This window comes from Lynx canadensis, chromosome B2 (genome assembly GCF_007474595.2).
Source record: "Lynx canadensis isolate LIC74 chromosome B2, mLynCan4.pri.v2, whole genome shotgun sequence".
Lineage (NCBI taxonomy): Eukaryota > Metazoa > Chordata > Mammalia > Carnivora > Felidae > Lynx > Lynx canadensis.
In genome coordinates this window covers 90,027,128-90,046,287 of record NC_044307.1, presented here as the reverse complement: position 1 = coordinate 90,046,287, position 19,160 = coordinate 90,027,128, and the positions used below count along the sequence as shown (strand labels likewise).

At 44.2% G+C, this 19,160-nt stretch overlaps 1 protein-coding gene across 1 annotated transcript in view; it reads left to right on the top strand.

The window, feature by feature from the left end:
- Positions 1 to 19,160, top strand: part of FAXC (failed axon connections homolog, metaxin like GST domain containing) — a 72,021-nt gene that overhangs the window by 44,765 nt on the left and 8,096 nt on the right. Inside the window, 1 exon segment of the mRNA XM_030316011.1 lies at positions 17,716 to 17,832. Within this exon segment, the coding sequence (XP_030171871.1) occupies positions 17,716 to 17,832 (117 nt within the window).

Here is a 19,160-nt window from a genome sequence, read left to right as displayed (position 1 = left end):
TGACGGACTGCGAGATCATGACCTGAGCCGAAGTCGGCCACTTAACCGACTGAACCACCCAGTGCGCCCCTCCAGTCTCACTTCTTAATCCTACTTGTCCTTTATGCCAGCTGCACTGGTCTTCTCTCTGCTTCATAACCCACCAAGCTTGTTTCCCATCTAGGGCATTTGTCTTAGCTGTTCCTTGTGCCTAAAATTCTTGCCCTCAAGATCTTTGCATTGCTAGATCCTCCTGGACATTCATATCTCTGGGTAAATATCACCTCCACAAGAGGCCTTCCCTGACTCACAGAACTGTTTAGTGTAGCTGTCAGCCACCCGCTGTCATGTCACCTTACTTTTATTCTCTGCGTGGCACTTATCACTTATTGATTGGCTTGTTTTATCGTCACTCCGTGATGTAAACTCCACAAGACCAGTGACCTTGTCTGTTCTGTTAGTCCCCTGTTTCCCCAAGTCTCCAGAGCTGTCTTGCATAAACCAAAATAATACTGACAGAGCTGATATTGTGGAGCATTGCCAGTGTGTGTAAGCAAAGTAATACAATATATATCCTCATATGGTAACCCCTACTTTCATAATAACATACATAATGTATATTATCATTGATTATATAATAATCTTTACATTATACTATATGATATGAAAACTACTATAAATATATGACATGTACATATAGGTGTATATTGTGTGTGTGTGTGTATCCTCACGTGATATAATAACAATACCTATTCTCATATGATTTTGGTGAGATTAAATGAGACAGGAACTATTCATTCATCCTCACCAAAGGTATATGAGAGTAGGTACATTGTTATTATTATCAGTAGTATTATGCCTGGTTTGTAAGTGAGGAACTGAGGTACAGAGTGGTTTACTAACTGACCTAAGAGCCATAGCTAATAAGTGTTGGGTGGGGTCAGGCTTGGACCCAGGAGTTGGTCTCAGAGCTGAGGCTCTATCAGTGCTTGCTCACCGAGGAATGGATACACCTACCTCATCACCAGGGTGCTCACCAATGGCCTTCATCTCCGACGCTCCTTTCTGCCCCATCGCTATAGGAGGCACCCAATGTCTCTTGCTTAGATTTTGCCACAGCTTCTTAGCTGATGTCCCAATCTCCAGGTCTGCTTTAATTCTGCTAGCGTGTTTAATCTATGTAGGCTCTTAGCGTGTTTAATCTAACTGTTTAAGATGTAAATCTGAACTGTAGGCTCTCAGTCTTTTAGACTACATCCAAACTCCTTTTCTTTACAACTTGAATTCTGCTCACATCTCAATCCTCATTTCCTACTTCTGACCTCTCATGCACGTTGCTTTCTACACACAGCAATTACCCTTGGATTCCTGAAGCACACTGTGCTGTTGGACAGTTTCATGTCTTCACATAGGCGGTCTCCCTTGCCTTGCTTAATTCCACAGGTTGTACGTTTTATTTCTACTTGGACACTTTCTTGATGTTCTCAACCTCCTCCAGCCCCATGGGTGCCTACATTGTATGCTGCTCTTCTCTCCTGTTTCATTTTGTAATGACTTCCATCCTGGTACTATTGTACTTGTCTGGCCTCTTTCTGTGCCTCCCACCCCCCTACCCCAACTTCCCCAAACCTTGCCTGAGAACATTATTTATTATTATTATTATTTTTTTAAATTTTTTTTCAACATTATTTATTTTTGGGACAGAGAGAGACAGAGCAGAACGGGGGAGGGCAGAGAGAGAGGGAGACACAGAATCGGAAACAGGCTCCAGGCTCTGAGCCATCAGCCCAGAGCCCGACCGGGGCTCGAACTCACGGACCGCGAGATCGTGACCTGCTGAAGTCGGACGCTTAAACCGACTGCGCCACCCAGGCGCCCCCATTATTTATTATTTTGAAGGAATTGACTGACTGCTTCCCTCTAACCCTCATACCTAACAGAAGGTCTGGAAAATAGTAGGCACTCAGTAACTGTGTGCTGAGTGAATACTAACTTCCAAAAGGAATTTGAGGCAATCCACATGTAAGGGAGGGGAATATAACATATGGAACCATAATACAAAACTTTCAGAAACTGAGTGAAAAAATCATGTACTTGGAATGAGTGTATTCCTGGAATCGGGCACAGTTTAAGTTTTTTTGGCCACCAAGGTAAGAAGGGAAACTTGAGGGGTACCTGGGTGGCTCAGTTGGTTAAGCTCTGACTCTTGGTTTTGGCTCAGGTTATGATCTCACAGTTTGTGAGTTTCACAGTGCTGACAGTGTAGACCCTGCTTGGGATTCTTTCTGTCCCTTCTCTCTCTTCCTCTCCCCTGCTCTCTTTCTCTCAAAATAAATAAGATCTGAGATCCAGAGTCACATGCTCTAAGGACTGAACCAGTCAGGTGGCCCTTACAGACAGTGTTTTGTTTTGTTTTTTTCTTTTTTCTTTTTTTTTTTTTTATTTATTTTTGGGACAGCGAGAGACAGAGCATGAACGGGGGAGGGGCAGAGAGAGAGGGGAACACAGAATCGGAAACAGGCTCCAGGCTCTGAGCCATCAGCCCAGAGCCTGACGCGGGGCTCGAACTCACGGACCGCGAGATCGTGACCTGGCTGAAGTCGGACGCTTAACCGACTGCGCCACCCAGGCGCCCCTGTTTTGTTTTTTAAATTTTTTTTTTAATGTTCACTTATTTTTGGGAGACAGAGAGACAGAGTGGGGAGGGGCAGAGAGAGAAGGAAACACAGAATCGAAGCAGGCTCCAGTCTCCGAGCTGTCAGCACAGAGCCCGACATGGGACTTGAACCCACAAAGCGTGGGATTATGACCTGGGCCAAAGTTGGATGCTCAACCGACTGAGCCACCCAGGCACCCCTAGATAGTGTTTTTGAATGTAAACATTTATAAAAGTTTTCCTTAGTGAAAGCTCTAGGTCTAGCATTGAATTGCTGTTCCAAAGGCATATTTCTGGAGACCTACTTTATTTTTTATTATTAAAAAAATTTTTTTTAACGTTTTATTTATTTTTGAGACAGGGAGAGACAGAGCATGAACAGGGGAGGGTCAGAGAGACAGGAGACACAGAATCTGAAACAGGCTCCAGGCTCTGAGCTGTCAGCACAGAGCCCAACGCGGGGCTCGAACTAACGGACCGGACCGCGAGATCATGACCTGAGCTGAAGTCGGCCGCTTAACTGACTGAGCCACCCAGGCACCCCTGGAGACCTACTTTAATGTAGTTTCTATATATATATTTTCTGACATAAGTTATTATAGACTTGGAGGTTAGAGAGCCTAAAGGTTTTTATAACTTATCCTATAGCCATAGCACAGGCACCTCATAGACCCACCGTTTAATATAAGATAGTTTTGGGGGCAGAAGTTGAGGGAAAGTTTTAGCTAGCCCTGAGTCAGCTCTTTTATATTTAATTCTTTTGGTGACTACCAGAGGTAGAGCTCTTCCATGTTATTGGTTTAAGACAGTTCTCCTTGCATTAGAAACCAGGTGGTCCAGGCTTTGATGTTCTCTCATGAGAACTTAAGGTCCTGACTCATTGTGTTACCTGGTTAGAAGGCCATCTTGCCTCCATGGAACAGTGAGCTGTAGCTGTCTAGGACAGGGCCAAATAGTTCTTCGTGAACTATTAGCTCAAGCACCTATACAAGCCTTTGGTTGTGCCCCGGAGTTCTAGATCCAAGAGTTCTATGCCATCATGTATGGGAGGAATAACTTTGGTCTAAAAGATTTGATATGTTTACTGAGTACCTACTAGGTGTGGGGCATGGGGCTGGGTACTGGGGGTACCGTGTTAGCACTCAAGTAGTGCTCATCATCTAATGTGATTTCTTTCTTCATTGATTTCACAATCTAGACAGAGTCACAAGGAACCATTCTGATGAGACTGTCAGAGCATCTGGGTACCAAATAAACCCCAAGTAGTTCAGTTCAGTAACCTGTTAGATGAGGGTGGTTTAGTATAGTCTGTTTAAACATTGAGGTTTTCTGCCAAATGTTATAATGTTATAAGATTTAGTCTAGTTGATACAATTTTCCTCCTTGATCCATTATTACTGAACAAGATGAGGTGGTTTTGATTTTTTTAATTAGGAAACTTTCCAGACACAGAAAAGTAGAATAGTAGTCCAATGAATAGCTTTATAATCGTCATCTTGATTTAATGATTGTTAACATTTTGCTATATTTGCTTTCGCTATTTGTGTGTGTGTGTGTGTGTGTGTGTGCGCGCGCTAGTATTTTAGAATAAACTACAGGTATCATGACATTAAACTTCCAAATGCTTTTGAATGTAGCCCTGATAGATTCCTCCTGTAGTAGGCAGCCTCCAAGATGGCCCCCAGTGATTCCTGCCTCCTGGTGTTCATCCTTTTGTATAATCCCCTCCCCTTGAGTGTAAGCTAGATTTATTGATGTGCTTCCAACAAATAGAATATGGCAGAAGCGATGGGCTATCCTTTCCAAGGTGAGGTTATAAAAACTGTGGCTTCCATTTTGGGCATCTCCTCTCTCTTGCTCTTGCTGTCACTTGCTTACTTTGACGGAAGCCAGCACTGTTGTGAGCTGCTCTATGGAGACGTCCATGTGGCAGGGAATGCATATCTCTGGCCAAGAGTCAGCAAGTACCCGAGGCCTGTGAATGAGTTTGGAAACAGCCTCCCTGAGTCAAGTCTTGAGTTAACTGCAACCCTGGCCAACTTCTTCATTATAGCCTGTGAGAAACCCTGAGCCTGAGGACCCAGCTAAGGCTGCCTGGATTCTGGACCCGCAGAAACTGTGAGGCAATAAATGTTTGTTGTTTTAAGCTGCTGAGTTTTGGGTGCTTTGTTATTCAGCAATAAGAAATACACTTACATGGCTCCTGTCCTGTTAATCCCGGCAGGAGACTTAGTGACTGCTGAGTTGTGGAGAGTGATGCCAGCTGTCAGCAGACCGAAGAGTGCTTATCCTGCTGTGGTTGGGTGGCAGGCATCAGATCTCATTTGCCTCAAGTTTTTCAGTAAAGGTTTTACATCTTTCAGAAGTAGAATCTTATCTCCCGTTCTCTCTCAAGATACTATTATGATTACCCATTCTGATTCTTAAAGGGTTATTTTTGTCTTGGCTCTGAAGAAATCTGTAATCTTTTCCAAAGCAAATAGGCTTGGCACGTGGGAGGTTTCTGTCTCAGGATTCAGCGATCTTGGAGAAAGCAGTCTGCACTGGGGAGAGAGTAATGTGGCACGTTTTAAAACCGTGTAATGGTCAGATACATGGACAAAGCATTCAGTACAGGAGTAATAAGGTCTCTATAAAGTAGGATTAAGAATTACGTCCTGCACTAAGAAGAAGCTTCACACGAACTCTGATGTGATATTTAGCATGGTCATGGGCATAGCTTTAAGAACGTATAGGATTTCCATGTTTAAAGATAAAATCGATAGCTTGATTTTACCCCAACGGACCTGTGCCCATTGAGTGATCTTAGTAAGATCCATCACTCTGGGCAGGCCTAAACAGTTCTGGTGGTGAAGATCTTTACCAGTTTTTTGGTGCTTGCTTCCATGTTCGAAAATGGTTGAGGATCCTGGGTTCTGACTAAGTGAAACCTGAGATCTATAAAATGAAATAAAAGTCCTTGAGGGCTGTGGAGACTGCTTGCATGGCCTTGATGCCAAACACAAAACCTCCCATGGGAATCCACTACTAGTCAGTCTTCTTAAAAGGGTAAAGTTCCTTATAAAAGGATTTGAACTTAAATTCAATGTGACATTGAGTTCTGTCTGATGTGTTGTTCACTGACCCAAACCAGAATGTGGGGGCTAGTAGATAGTCCTTATTGAATACAGAGATGGAACAGCAGGTTCCTTTGACCGAATAACAGGGCAGCCGAACAGAAATGAAATTAAGGGGAAAGCCTCTCCTGGGATGTAGTTTGAGTTGAGTGATATGTATTCTTTACCCTCAGAAGGTGTACTTGGTGGGGGAGCCTGGGTGTCTCAGTTGGTTAAGCGTCTCACTCTTGGTTTTGGCTCAGGTCATGATCTTACGGTTTATGAGTTCAAGCCCTGCATTGGGCTCTGTGGTGACAGTGTGGAGCCTGCTTGGGATTCTCTATCTTTCTCTGCCCCTCTGATGATGTGCTCTCTCTCTCTTTTCTCTCAAAATAAATACAAACTTAAAAAAGAAGAAAAAAAAGGTGTACTTGGGAAGGTGAGGTGAGATTGGGGAGACCCATGTGATTTTTAAACCCTTCAGATTTCAGTCCAATGTGTAGTCAGACTCAGAAGCAGCAGTATTGTAGCAACTTTAAGAAGAGAGATGAATAGGGGTACGTGGGTGGCTTAGTTGGTTGAGTATCCAACTTTTGATTTCAGCTGAGGTCATAATCCCAGGGTCGTGGGATTGAGCCCCACCTTGGGCTCCATGCTGAGCATGGAACCTGCTTAGCATTCTCTCTCTCTCTCTCTCTCTCTCTCTCTCTCTCTCTCTCTCTCTAAGCTCTCTCTCTCTCCCTCCCTCCCTCCCTGTCTCTCCCTCTCGCTCTCTGTCTCCCCATCTCTAAAATTAAAAAAAAAAGAAGAAGAAGAGAGATGAATAAGGCCAATCATCAGTGAGTCAGTAACATTACAGAGGTTGTTACTAACAAATAACATTTGAGAGGTTAGTTGTAGTTCTTTGTGATTTCCAGGAGCTACTGTTTAATGATATTAAATTATAATAATACGTGAGTTTTAGCAGGCATTTGCCTCATTCTGAGGAGTACTTTCCTAATCTAGATTTCCCATGTGTGAAGTTTTTCCACTTGGTGCAAATCCTTTCTCCAAGTTTTCTAAAGTTACAGTTATATGCCCATGGAGGCTTTGGGTGTGTGACGTTCATAAGGTCGGACACATTATGAACACATTATGAGGACACATTATGAGGACTGAAGTATAGAAGAACAAATGCAACTTGTTCCTTATAGTGGGGATGGTATATACTTCCTGGTCTCATCCATAGAGAATCTGAAGAGCCGGGACATCATCAAAGAGGCGATGGGGAGGGAGAGGCGAGATGATTGGTTTTGGTCAGTGGGGACTTGGTCAAGATGATTCATACAAGCTGAGAAAAATTCTTTTTGGGTGTTCTTTCAGAGAATCTTACAGAAAATTGCAGGGCTAGCTAGTTGCTTTCTAGAATTAAATCTGAGGAGGCATTAAATTTAGGTGCTTCCTCTGGTGTTCTCCTTGATTAATAACTTCACATATAAGATAGCAGCTCCTTTCTCCCCCGTAATGGAAAGAATCACATACACAGCGATTTTAGAGTATGCTGGGAATATGGACAAGAGCTCTTTAAAGGAAGTAGCCCAACAAAGAGGGTCTGGTCCAGGAGTGTAAGAGAGAACAGAGAGTAGATTTTATTTTTCCTTGTAGCTTTGCTCTGTTGGCGATTCATATGCGGAAAAAGAGCTTAACGTGTCTTCTTGAAAGTTGGCTGGCAAGATTCTGTGACCTGGCTATCCTTGGGGAAAGTATTCAGTAATTTTTATTTCTCAATTTCCTCACATCCTAATTAAAGGTGAGAGAAGGACAATAGAAATATTGGTGGTGTCCACACTGACTTCACCTGGAATTATCTGCTTATTAAGTCATATCAGTGCTCAAGTAGAAGGAAATTCACAATTTCTCTTTATTTCTAGACTAACAGAAAAATGCATGCTTGAAATTTTTTTGACTTTAATTTCGTCTCTTGAACATTATATTTTCTAGCAAGCCCTTTCTCCTCTCTCTCTTTTTAACTTTTTTATGTTTATTTTTAAGAGAGAGAAAGACAGAGTGCAAGCATGGAGGGGCAGAAGAGAGAGGGAGACACAGAATCTGAAACAGGTCTCAGCCTGTCAGCACAGAGCCTGACACGGGGCTCGAACTCGGGAGGTGCAAGATCATGACCTGAGTCGAAGTCAGACGCTTAACTGACTGAGCCACGCAGGTGCCCCGCAGAGCTCTTTGTCTTAAGCGAAATGGCAGAAGCAGAGTTGGTCCATGACCAGTTGAAAACGGGAGCAAATTAGTAAGGGAGGAACAGGCATGAGTCAGAGGGTTCATTTCTGTAGCTATTTCCAATGCCCTGAAGTAAACTGCTACCCCACTATTCATACTGATATATGTGCAGGTGGTCACGCTTTTACTTGGAAATATGTTAGTGGAGATTTATTTTCTAGGAATGGTAGAGTAATATGGCCATATTTCTGTTGTGATTCCAAAGGAAAGAGCTGGATGAATGATGGAAGTTCTAAGGAGTTAATTTTTGTCCAGTGTTTGGAACTGTCTAACCATAGAATAGTCTGTCCTGCCCGAGAAGTGATGGAGAAGTCCCCAGCAGGATTGGTTGGGAAATAGGTGGTGGGAAAGTGGGAGAAGGGATTTCTACACTGGGATAGATTTGGACTGGGTTCTGTCCACAGGCAGGACTTGTTGTGACTACTGGGGTCAAAATAGCAGTTCTGGGTGCCTGGGTGGCTCAGTCAGTTAAGTGTCTGGCTTCACCTCCAGTCATGATCTTGCGGTCTGTGAGTTCAAGCCCTGTGTCGGTCTCTGTGCCGACAGCTCAGAGCCTGGAGACCTGCTTCTCTCTCTCTGCCCCTCCCTCCACTCATGCTCTGTTTCCTCTGTCTCTCAAAAATGAATAAACATTAACAAAAATTTAAATAAAAAAATAGCACTTCTAGGGGCGCTTGGGTGGCTCAGTCAGTTGGGTGTACGACTCCAGCTCAGGTCATGATCTCACAGTTTGTGAGTTAGAGCCCGCGTTGGGCCCTGTGCGACAGCTAGAGCCTGGAGCCTACTTTGGATTCTATGTCCCCCTCTCTCTTTGCCCCATCCCCCACTCACACTCTGTCTCGTCTCTCAAAATGAATAAACATTAAAAAAAAATAGCACTTCTAGTTTGCAAAGTACTTTCACAATTATTTTATCTTTTAATCTTTACAATAGCTCTCCATTCTAAGAAAGGCAGAGATCAAACATAATTACAGCTATTATCATCTAATTGACAGTTTTCTATTGTGATAGGTACCTGGTGGACAGAAAAGTAAACCAGAGGGTTATATGTCCTCAAACAGCTTTAAAAACTATGTGAGGAGACAGGACATGCACGTAAATAAGACTATGAGATGGCAGTATGAATACCTGATGAGAGAGCTAGATCAGTGGTTCTTGAAGTGTGGTCCCTGGACCAGCAACATCAGCATTACCTGAGATCTGTTAGAAATGCAGATTCTTGAGTCCCACTCAATCAGAAACTCCTGGTGTGGGGTTAAGGGCATCATCAGTGTTTTTTAAAAGGCCTCCAGGTGATTATGATGTGTACTTGAGTTGAAGATTCACTGATCTCGTCCAGACCAATACTTCTCAAACTCTAGCACGATAAGAATCACCTAGAACAGTGTCATTCAAAGTGTGGCCCAAGCTCTGCAGGCCCTCCAGGTGATTTTGACTGACCTGAAAGCTTATTGAAACACAGATTTTTCTAGTCTCACTCCCAGACATTCTAATTCAGTAGATGGGATGTGAGAATTTGTGATGCTCATGGTCTCAGATTATTCTTTGAGTAGCCTTGCTCTAAGCCGTTATACCTCTGGGATTTAGCAAAAGAGTGGGAAATGAGAGGTACTCTGTGGGACCACGACAGTGAGGGTGGTCTTCACCGAGTAGAAGAGGGAGGACCTGATCTGAGTCTGATGGGAAGACTTAGGTCAGATAGGAAGTTGTTTGAGGCTGGGGGAATAGGATGAACACTCAGCATGTTTGACTGAAGTAGAGCATGCATACTAGCTAGACCTTGGTGTGCCCAGCTGGGGACTCAGGAAAGTTAGCAGCTGTCAGCTCTCACCTGTTCTCCCCAAGGTGGAGGCTGAGAGCCAGGCGGCAGGCAAACAGCCTAGGACCCGGAGTTCTTTCTTAGTTGCGCCATTATGTGGTCCTACCTCTAAGTGAGACTTTTAAGACCCACTTAGAAAAGTTCTCTGCTTTTCTCCTCTTCCCTTGATTCCCCTGCTCACCAAACCTAGCTTGCTTCAACTCTACAGCTTGTTCTCTCAGTTTGGTCTGAATCTTCAGGCTTGGATTCTGACCATTCTTCTCAGACTCCATGTTGGTTTAGTTCTCCCTGGACAACTCTGTGGCTTCGTTCTCCATATTCACCCTTCCCCCTCATTTCTACCCATCATCTCAGTCCGTCCTAATGGGGGTGAGGGACCTGGCCAACATGCTCAGTCTTCTTCCATATACTCTCATCTTTGTGTGTTCTGGTGTCTCCTGGTCAGCCCTGTGTTGCTGTCTATGACAGGAGAAGTGGAAGATACTGTGGAAAGAGCCAGAGGTCAGGCTTGGACGTCAGGATAAGCAGCCTTATATTAATGGGACCACAAGATTTTGACCAGTGATCTTGATAAAGTCCAATCACAGCTCAAGTCTGAGGTACAAAGAGCAAATATCCTCTAGGGTCCCAGAACATTTTGTTATTCTTAACTTAGCACCCCCACTCAATTTCTGGTCATCCTTGGGTGCCCCAATGGTTACTGCATCTGCATCATGGCATTTGTCATGGAGAGGAGCTGCCCAAACCACTCAAGAAAGGTAAGATCAGATTCTAGAAACACCCAGGACCAGCTAGCATTCCCTAGCCCTCAGTGGAGCCAATTCCTTTTGCCCCTGCTGTGGGCTTTTCTTCTCCATGGCTCCTCCCCTCTGGCTGTTTGGTCCCTGTACTTGCATTTCTTCACTGGTCTCTCAAGAAGACCACTGGATCAGGGCATGGAGTTCTGTGAAATCACCCTGAGCACCTGAAGTCACCCTGCCGTCATTTGCTGGATATACTCCACACTCTTTTGTGACGGGGCTCACCCTTATAGTCAGGAGTGCTCTGCAAGGGAGAGGTGTTCCAGGTGCTTGGAGACTGGCCTCTGGTGGAGTATCCCTCAGGGAGTCTGATATCCCTCACCTCCCAGGGTTTCTGATATGTTCAGCCTTCATTTGCCCTCACCAGTGGTTCTGGTCCACGCTCCCAGCCTGGAGGCTGGCAGGGAGTTGTGGGTGCTCCGATATCTCTTAGCTGCTTCTGTCCCTCCCTACAGAAGCTGGTGGGGGTTTTACCTACTGAAGATAAAGCTCGAGTTGCCTCATCCCCCAAGCCTGTTCCTTTAGTACCCTTCAAAACTGCTCTTCGTGTTTTGTTTTTGCAATGTCTGGCTGCAAGATCTGGAACTGCTTGGTGAAAGCTGGTAGTGCTGAAGTCTTGAGACCTTAGCTTGGCCTCTTTGTCTCTAAGCAGAGTCAAATCTAAATTCAATTTCCCTCTTAAAATTACTTCCTGCCAACGTCCAAAAGGCCACAACTAGAGCAATTTGAGCAATAAAATATATAATGAAAGTACTGGATTATAAGCCATAGAATAAGATAAGTATTGATGAATACATACTTACATAAATAAATAATTGAATACATTAGTAGATGGGGGATGTAGGGAATAGTAAAATACTAATCAATACAGGTAGAAGGAGTGAGAGAAACAGAAAATCCTGATGAGGCAAACGTCATAGTAGTAATGCTGAAATCAGTGGGCCAAAGTTTGCAGAGAAACATGCTATTTATATAGTTTCAAAATAGCTCTCCCAAGATTCTTAATTGCAAAAGGAAAAACAGTACCACTACAGTGAAGAAATCTCACAGGTGCCATCTTTACCACATAGTCAAGGTTAACCTTACCAATGATAAGACACACAGACATTATGGACCCTCTATTATGATGCCCTGAGAAGGCATATTAGTCGGGGGTTCTTCAGAGAAACAGACCAATAAGCTGTATGTAAGTAAATAAATATATTTGGTATATGTGTATTTAGTATAAAGTTTTAGTATAAGGCATTGGCTCATGCAGTTATAGAGGCTGATGTCACAAGATAAGCTGGGTGAGTCGGCAAGCTAGAGACCCAGGATTGCTGTTGGAGTGGTTCCAATCCAAACGTCAGCAGGCTCAAGACCCAGGATAAGCCGATGTTTCAATTTGAGTCCAAAGTCAGGAAAAAAGCCCACATCCCCATTTGAAGGCAGTCAGGCAGAAGGAATTCTCTCTTACTCTGGGGAGAGTCAGAACTTTTGTTTATTCTTCAACTGATTGGATGAGGCCCACCCATATTTGAGAAGGTAATTTGCTATACTCAGTCTCCACTTAAATATTAACCTCATCCAAAACACCCCCACAAAAATGTCCAAAATAATGTTTGACCAAATAATTTAGCACTCCGTGGCCTAGTCACGTTGACACATAAAATTACCTATCACAGAAGGGTACATTATTACTTCCATGGAATTCTTGCCAAAAATGTATGACCTAATCTGTTTTTTTAAAATTTGTTTATTTATTTTTAAGAGAGATGGTGAGAGAGAGAGAAAGAAAGGAAGAAAGAGAGGCAGAGAGAGAATCCCAAGCAGTCTCTGTGCTGACATGGGACTTGCAGCCATCAACCGTGAGATCATGACCCGAATGGAAACTAAGTCAGATGCTTAACTGACTGAGCCACCCAGGCATCCCTGCATGACCCAATCTAATCATAAAAAACCTTAGACAAACTCAAATTGATTAACATGGTGCAAAATAACTGACTAGTATTCTTTAAAAATGTTGAGGTTACGAAAGACAAGGAGTGAGGAAGTTTCAGTTTGGAGGAGTTAAGGATACAGGACACCTAGTAGTGCGGGATCCTAGACTGGCTCCTGGAACACAAGGGGACGTCAGTTGGAAAACTAATAAAATTTGAATGGAGTCTATAGTGCAGTTAATCGTTCTGTATTCGTGTTAATTTCTTAGTTTTGATAAATGTGCTGTGGTTATATAAGATGTTGATATAAGCAGAAGCTCATTAAGAGGTAAACAGGAACTCTGTTTTTGTAACTTTTCCGTAAGTCTAAAATCATTTCAAAATAAAAAGGTGTTTAAGTATTTTTTTTTAAAAGTTTATTTATTTTTTTAGAGAAAGAGTGAGTGGGCGAGGGGCAGAGAGAAGGAGAGAGAGAATCCCAGGCAGGCTCCGTACTGTGAGTACGGAGCCCGACATGGGGCTTGAACTCACAAACCACGAGATCATGACCTGAGCCAAGGTTGGATGCTTAACCGATTGAGCCACCCAGGTGCCCCTCAAAATAAAAAGGTTTTAAAAAGCTTCCTGCCATTTGGTACTTGAGGACTTTTTAATAGCAGAGTATATGTTAATATTCTCTAAATTTATAACGTGTGTGTGTGTGCATACACTTGTAATGTTGTATCTGTCAGTCAGCATTTTCCACAAATGCTAAACTCCATCCATTTTTTTGGAGGCACCTTTAAAAATCCTAGACTTCTTTTCTTTCCTTTTTTGTTTTTCTATATTCTGTATTCCTAACTAAAGCCTTTTTTTTTTGTAAATGATCACAGCTCAACCCTCCTTCTGTTCCAGAAGGAACATCCCTGAGACTATGATCTGTGTATATGAGGCATGTTGCAGGGAGCAAAGAGTATGAGGCCAGAGATCAGAAGATCTGAATGTCAGGGGCACCTGGGTGGCTCAGTCGGTTGGATGTCTGACTTCAGCTCAGGTCATGATCTCGCCGTCAGTGAGTTTGGGCCCCGCGTTGGGCTCTGTGCTGACAGCTTAGAGCCTGGAGCCTGCTTCGGATTCTGTGTCTCCCTCTCTCTCTGCTCCTCCCTCACTCATGCTCTGTCTCTCTCTGTCTCTCAAAAGTGAATAAACATTAAAAAAAAAAAAAGATCTGATGCCAGCCTTATTAGTCTGGTTCTATTACTAACTCTGTGAACTTTTAGTTTTAATGCTCTGACACTAAATGGGAAATTTGGGCTGAATACTATATGTACTACTTGAGGTACGGATTCAAATGATTTTATACGTATATATTCGTTTTAATTTTTAATGTTTATTTTTGAGAGACAGAGACAGAGAACAAACAGGAGAGGGGCAGAGAGAGACAGAGACACAGAATCAGAAGCAGGCTCCAGGCTCTGAGCTGTCAGCACAGAGCCTGACGCAGGGTTTGAACACACAAACCATGAGATCATGACCTGAGCTGAAGTCAGATGCTTAACTGAGCCACCCAGGCGCCCTCAAATGATTATATTTTTTTTATTAATTTTTTGTTTTTATCAAGGTCCCATGTGCTCTGTTTTTAGGTTTCCCAAGGTTTTTTTTTTTTTTTTTTTTTAAGTTTATTTATCTATTTTGAGAGAGAGAGAGAGCACAACAGGTGAGGGGCCGAGAGAAGGAGAGAGACAGTTCCAACCAGGCTCCAGGCTCCACACTGTCACCACAGAGCCTGATGCGGGGCTTGAACTCACGAACCATGAGATCATGACGAGCTGAGATCAAGACTTGGATGCCTAACTGACTGAGCCACCCAGGTGCCCCCCAATTTTTTTTGTTTATCTATATGCATTTTTGCCTCTTGCCCCCAGAGTCTTTGGATTCTACAACAGCCATCACAATTTACTGACTTCATTCTGGCATTTCCCTTAGACTCTCCTCTCTCTCTTTTTTAATCAAACTAAGGGGATCCACAGTTTCTTTTCTTTCTTTTGATCAGGAAGCTACCGTAGTTGTCCTCTATCTTGTTTTTCTTCTTTCTGGAGGGAAGAAAAGTTTTCTTATGTTAGGGCCTTGAATGGGCTGAGCCCTGGCACAATCCTGGAGGGACCATTGGCTGGCACACCTCTCGCCCCTGCACAGTGGCATGAGAGCTCTGGGGCCAGGGTGCTTTGGCCAACCTGCGTCTCTCATGCCAGCACTAATGCCAAGGCATGGAGCCAGCAGGGAGCGCCATTTAAGAAATGACTGACACTCTTGAGAACAAATGATTTACCCAGGTTTGCTTTGTTATTTTGCCCAGACAGTATTTTTTCCGTGTGTTCCCAGCATACAGGTAGTGGGCTTTTAGATCCCAGGGTAAGACCCAAATAAGGGAGATGTTGGTTGGCAATGGGAAACCCCTGAGGGCTCTGGCCTGAACAGCTTGCTCGTAGTCACCAGAAAAGACAATTTGGGCATGTTCAGCAAATTGTAGGGCTTTCCTTGGTCCTTGTGTTGTTGTTTTAACTTCCTTTTAAAATTGAGATGTAATTGACATGAAACATTGTGTCAGGTGTACAAAGTGTTGATTGGATACATTTACATATGGGTAGCGCTGTAGCATTAGCCTCCAGCTTTACTTATGCCATGTTGGCCTGTTAAGTCACATTCGCACCTCCAGCCATTTCTCTTCCCAATTTGTTTACTGTCATTGGATACTTAGTGTTGTCAGCTTGCTGCTCAAGAACAGTGAAGTGGGTGGATATTTTTAGAGTACAGCATCTAGAACCATGCTGGCATGTAGTAAACATTGTATTTGAGTTTGTTTCATAAAAATAAGTTTTTCCTACTTTCAAAGAACTTACCATATAGTTGGAAAGATAAAAACCCACCAGCACAGAGCACACTATGGAAAAAAAATGCTACTCCAAGAGGCAGGGCGAGAAGAGGCAAGACCCTATCTTCGTTTTTAATTTTTTTTTTTTTTTTTAAATTTTAGAGAGCAAGCATGTGAGTGGGGGAGAGGGGCAGAAGGAGAGAGAGAGAGAATCTTAAAAAAATTTTTTTTTACATTTATTTATTTTTGAGAGACAGAGCACTAGTGGGGAAGGGGCAGAGAGGAGAGAGAGAGAGAGAAAGAGAGAGGGAATCCAAAGCAGGCTCCAGGCTCTGAGTTGTCAGCACAGAGCCTGACATGGGCTCGAACTCACAAACCTGGGATTGTGACCTGAACTGAATTCAGACGCTCAACCGACTGAGCCACCCAGGCGCCCCAGAAGGCAGAATCTTAAGCAGGCTGCACACTCCGCACAGAACCAATGGTGGGGCTCCATCTCACGACTCGGATCATGACTTGAACAAAAATCAAGAGTAGGATGCTAGGGGTGCCTGGGTGTCTCAGTTGGTTAAACATCCAACCTTGATTTGGCTCAGGTCATGATCTCACGGTTCATGAAATGGAGCCCTGCTTCAGGCTCTGCGCTGACAGCACAAGCCAGCTTGGGACTCTCTCTCCTCCCTCTCTGTCTGCCCCTCTCCTGCTGGCACATGTGTGCTCTCTCTCAAAATAACATTCAAGAAAAAAAAAGAGACGCTTAACTGACTGAGCCACTCAGGCGCCCAAAGAACTATCTTCTGTGTTTCTCTCAGGTCACCTCATTTACTCGTCTAAACAACCAGCAATTCCTCCCATTTTGTGGTTCATAAATTGAAGTCAGTAGGCGCAAAAGGCCTTAAAGTCCTATAAGGTCATGTGTGTAATAGCGAGATTTGAACACAGAGCTGTGTGAACTGAAAGCTCCCATTACCACCAGAAAGATAGAGAAAGCTTTGAAAGGAGGCTGGTGCTGGACCTTGAAGGATGGATAGAATTTACCAAATGGAGAGAAGTGGGGGGCACATACAGTTGTAGGGGGCAGGGAAAGGGGTGGGCACAGCATGGGCAAAAGTGTAGCCTTGGGAAGCACGAAGCGTGCTTGGGAGTGGCAGGTGTCCCCAGGTGTGCTAGAATAAGGGAGGAGTGACAGATAAAGCTGGAACATGGGTTGGAGGCAGAGCATCCTGAGCCTGGAATTCTGAGTTCGGGCTTTATTTCATAACCCATTTTACAGCCTATGAAGGTATTTGTGAAAGGGAGTGACATGGTGAAAAGTCTTGTCATGGTGACTTAAGTTCAGGTGGGATATGGAACGGGCTGGAGAAACAGAGGGGCTGCTGTCGTGGAAGCTAATGTGTGAGGGACATAGATACGGTGCATGATGCCATTCAGCCTCACAATACCCCTAAGGGATGGGCACTGGTAATATCCCATTTTCCAGGTGGCAAACTGAGGCATTGAGAGGTTAAGTACTGACCAGCCTACCACAGTGAATAATGATGTTGCCAGGATATAAACCCACTGTGCCTGCCTCTGTATGCCACAGCACCTGAGGAGACGTCCGGGGCCGTTTTAACAGGCGGTTTGATAGTCCAGGGTGGCGAGGACTGAACTAGTTCAGTAGTGATGGAAAAGGAGAGATGGGAGCAGCAGTTCGAAACACCGTCATATGTGAGCCTGATACCAGGGCTGGACATGTAACTTCATGGCTTCTGTTTATTTTCTGTAATTTTCGCGGAGGCTGGTGCTCAGTGGCGAGAGCGTTGCCGAGACCGTGGGCAGCATGGACAACCTCGCCTCCAGACTTCCTAAGTAACTATTTTAGGCTTCTTGTTTTCCTGAGGAAATGTATTAATCTAAAAAAGCAAGTGCTGAGGTTGGTGTCTTGGTTTGAGTTACTTTTGAGACCATGTAAGCAAACTTCCAGGTGTTCTCAAGCATCTCAGGCTTTCAGTTCTAGCGTTTGAGACAAGGAGGTGGCTCCAGAGGGCTGGGGGTGGTCAGATCTCCCTTTTGCCCATGAACCTCCTCCCTCATCTGCTTCTCTTGATATGTTCCCAGTTACTTCCCTGTTTTGCTATTGTATAGGTTGACATATAAAATTATTTAATTTGTTTTACTTTTGTTTCTAATTTTTTTAAGAGAAAGGGGGTGCATGCATTTTGACTCTGCAAAAGCTTTGACATGCAGTTAAATGAACCTATAATTCATGTGTGCTGAATGCCACGGTGACTGTGTAGGGCAGTGTGGGCCAGCCCAATGACCTCTGTGCTCTGTCTGTTGCAGGTGATAAGAAGTACATCATGGGGCCCAAGCTTTCTACTCTCGATGCCACTGTCTTTGGACACTTGGCACAGGCAATGTGGACCTTACCTGGGAAAGACCTGGAGCGGCTGATCAAAGGCAAGCCTACAAACCTCTTCAGGTCTGTGGAGTCGCTGTGGGGTGAATGCAGGGGGTAACACAAACAGAGAATTCTGGGCCATTGCCTGTGAGCTTGACTGTGCTTTATGGAGACATCAGGCTGTCGTGTCCAGGGCAGGGTCAGTTTATTGTGCTTAGGATATGTAGGGGTTGAGGAGACGCTGGGCTTCTTACCTGCCATCTTGCGTCAACAAGGTTGACACAAATCGTACCGTGTTTTACACCAGGGCTTTCTTTTAGCTCCTTACATAGTGGGCTTAACCCTTGTTGAAACAGGGCTTGTGTTCCACCTCATGCACTTGTCTTGTTGGTCTTCCTTAATTTCCTTTGGACAGTGGTGGCCTCACCACTTTCTGGTATATCCAGTGCTGCAGTAACCATGGTGGGGGTGGGGCTGATGGGGCTCACTGCCCATCTCGAGGCTCCTCTTGAGTCTGAACTGGTCTTACATATTTCGCATGTAGGTATAGGAACATGTTTCTGTGTCATTTGACTTCAAGACATTCTTTTCCTCCCCTTCCAGTGGGTGTCTGTAGATGATCCATTGAGAGCAGTAGAGCTAGTAAGTTCAAGTGGTAAAAATGGAGGCAATGTTAACCAGTGTTTTGCAAGCTTGGTTCTATGCAAAATATTGTTATTATTATTATTAGTAGTAGTTAGTAGTAGCCGCAGCCCTAGTAGTAGTACATTTTAGCCAGAGAAACACAGCCTTGTGTCTCTGTTGTGTGATCTTGGCTGTAAGGCCTACCAGAGTTAACTTATAGTTGGAGGGGGTGGAAGTGAGGATGAATGGGACCAGCCTAGAGGATGAATATATGTGTGGAGATGAAGGTAGGGGTGTTAAGCCAGGAGTAAAATTCACGTTAGCAAGGGAGCAGGGAAAGTGAGCTCAATGTGGTTTGATGTCAAGGGACCAGATCTTGATGTGTGTGTGGGGAGGGTGGTGCAGACTGAAGTGGGGGGATGCACATGGCAGCTGGGCCATCTGGGAGAGTCTTCCCCTATGTTGGTAGATGGGAGCTGTTTGGAGTCATCTCCACTTAAGTGCCTTGGGCCCGGGGATGTGGGGATCAAAGTCCGATATTTGGGTTTGGGAAAGGGTGTGACAGAGTTGACCAAGGTATTTATACCCCAACTGAGTAGGCTGGGGGTATAGATGAGATCACCAGTGAATAGTATATAGAATGCTTTTAATGTTGGTTGGGTGGATGGATGGTTGGAACCAAGCAAGGCAGAATCATATAAGAAACTAAGGCAGGTAAACACTCATGTGTGGTGGTCATAGGTGAGTGGATAGGAAGGTTGGT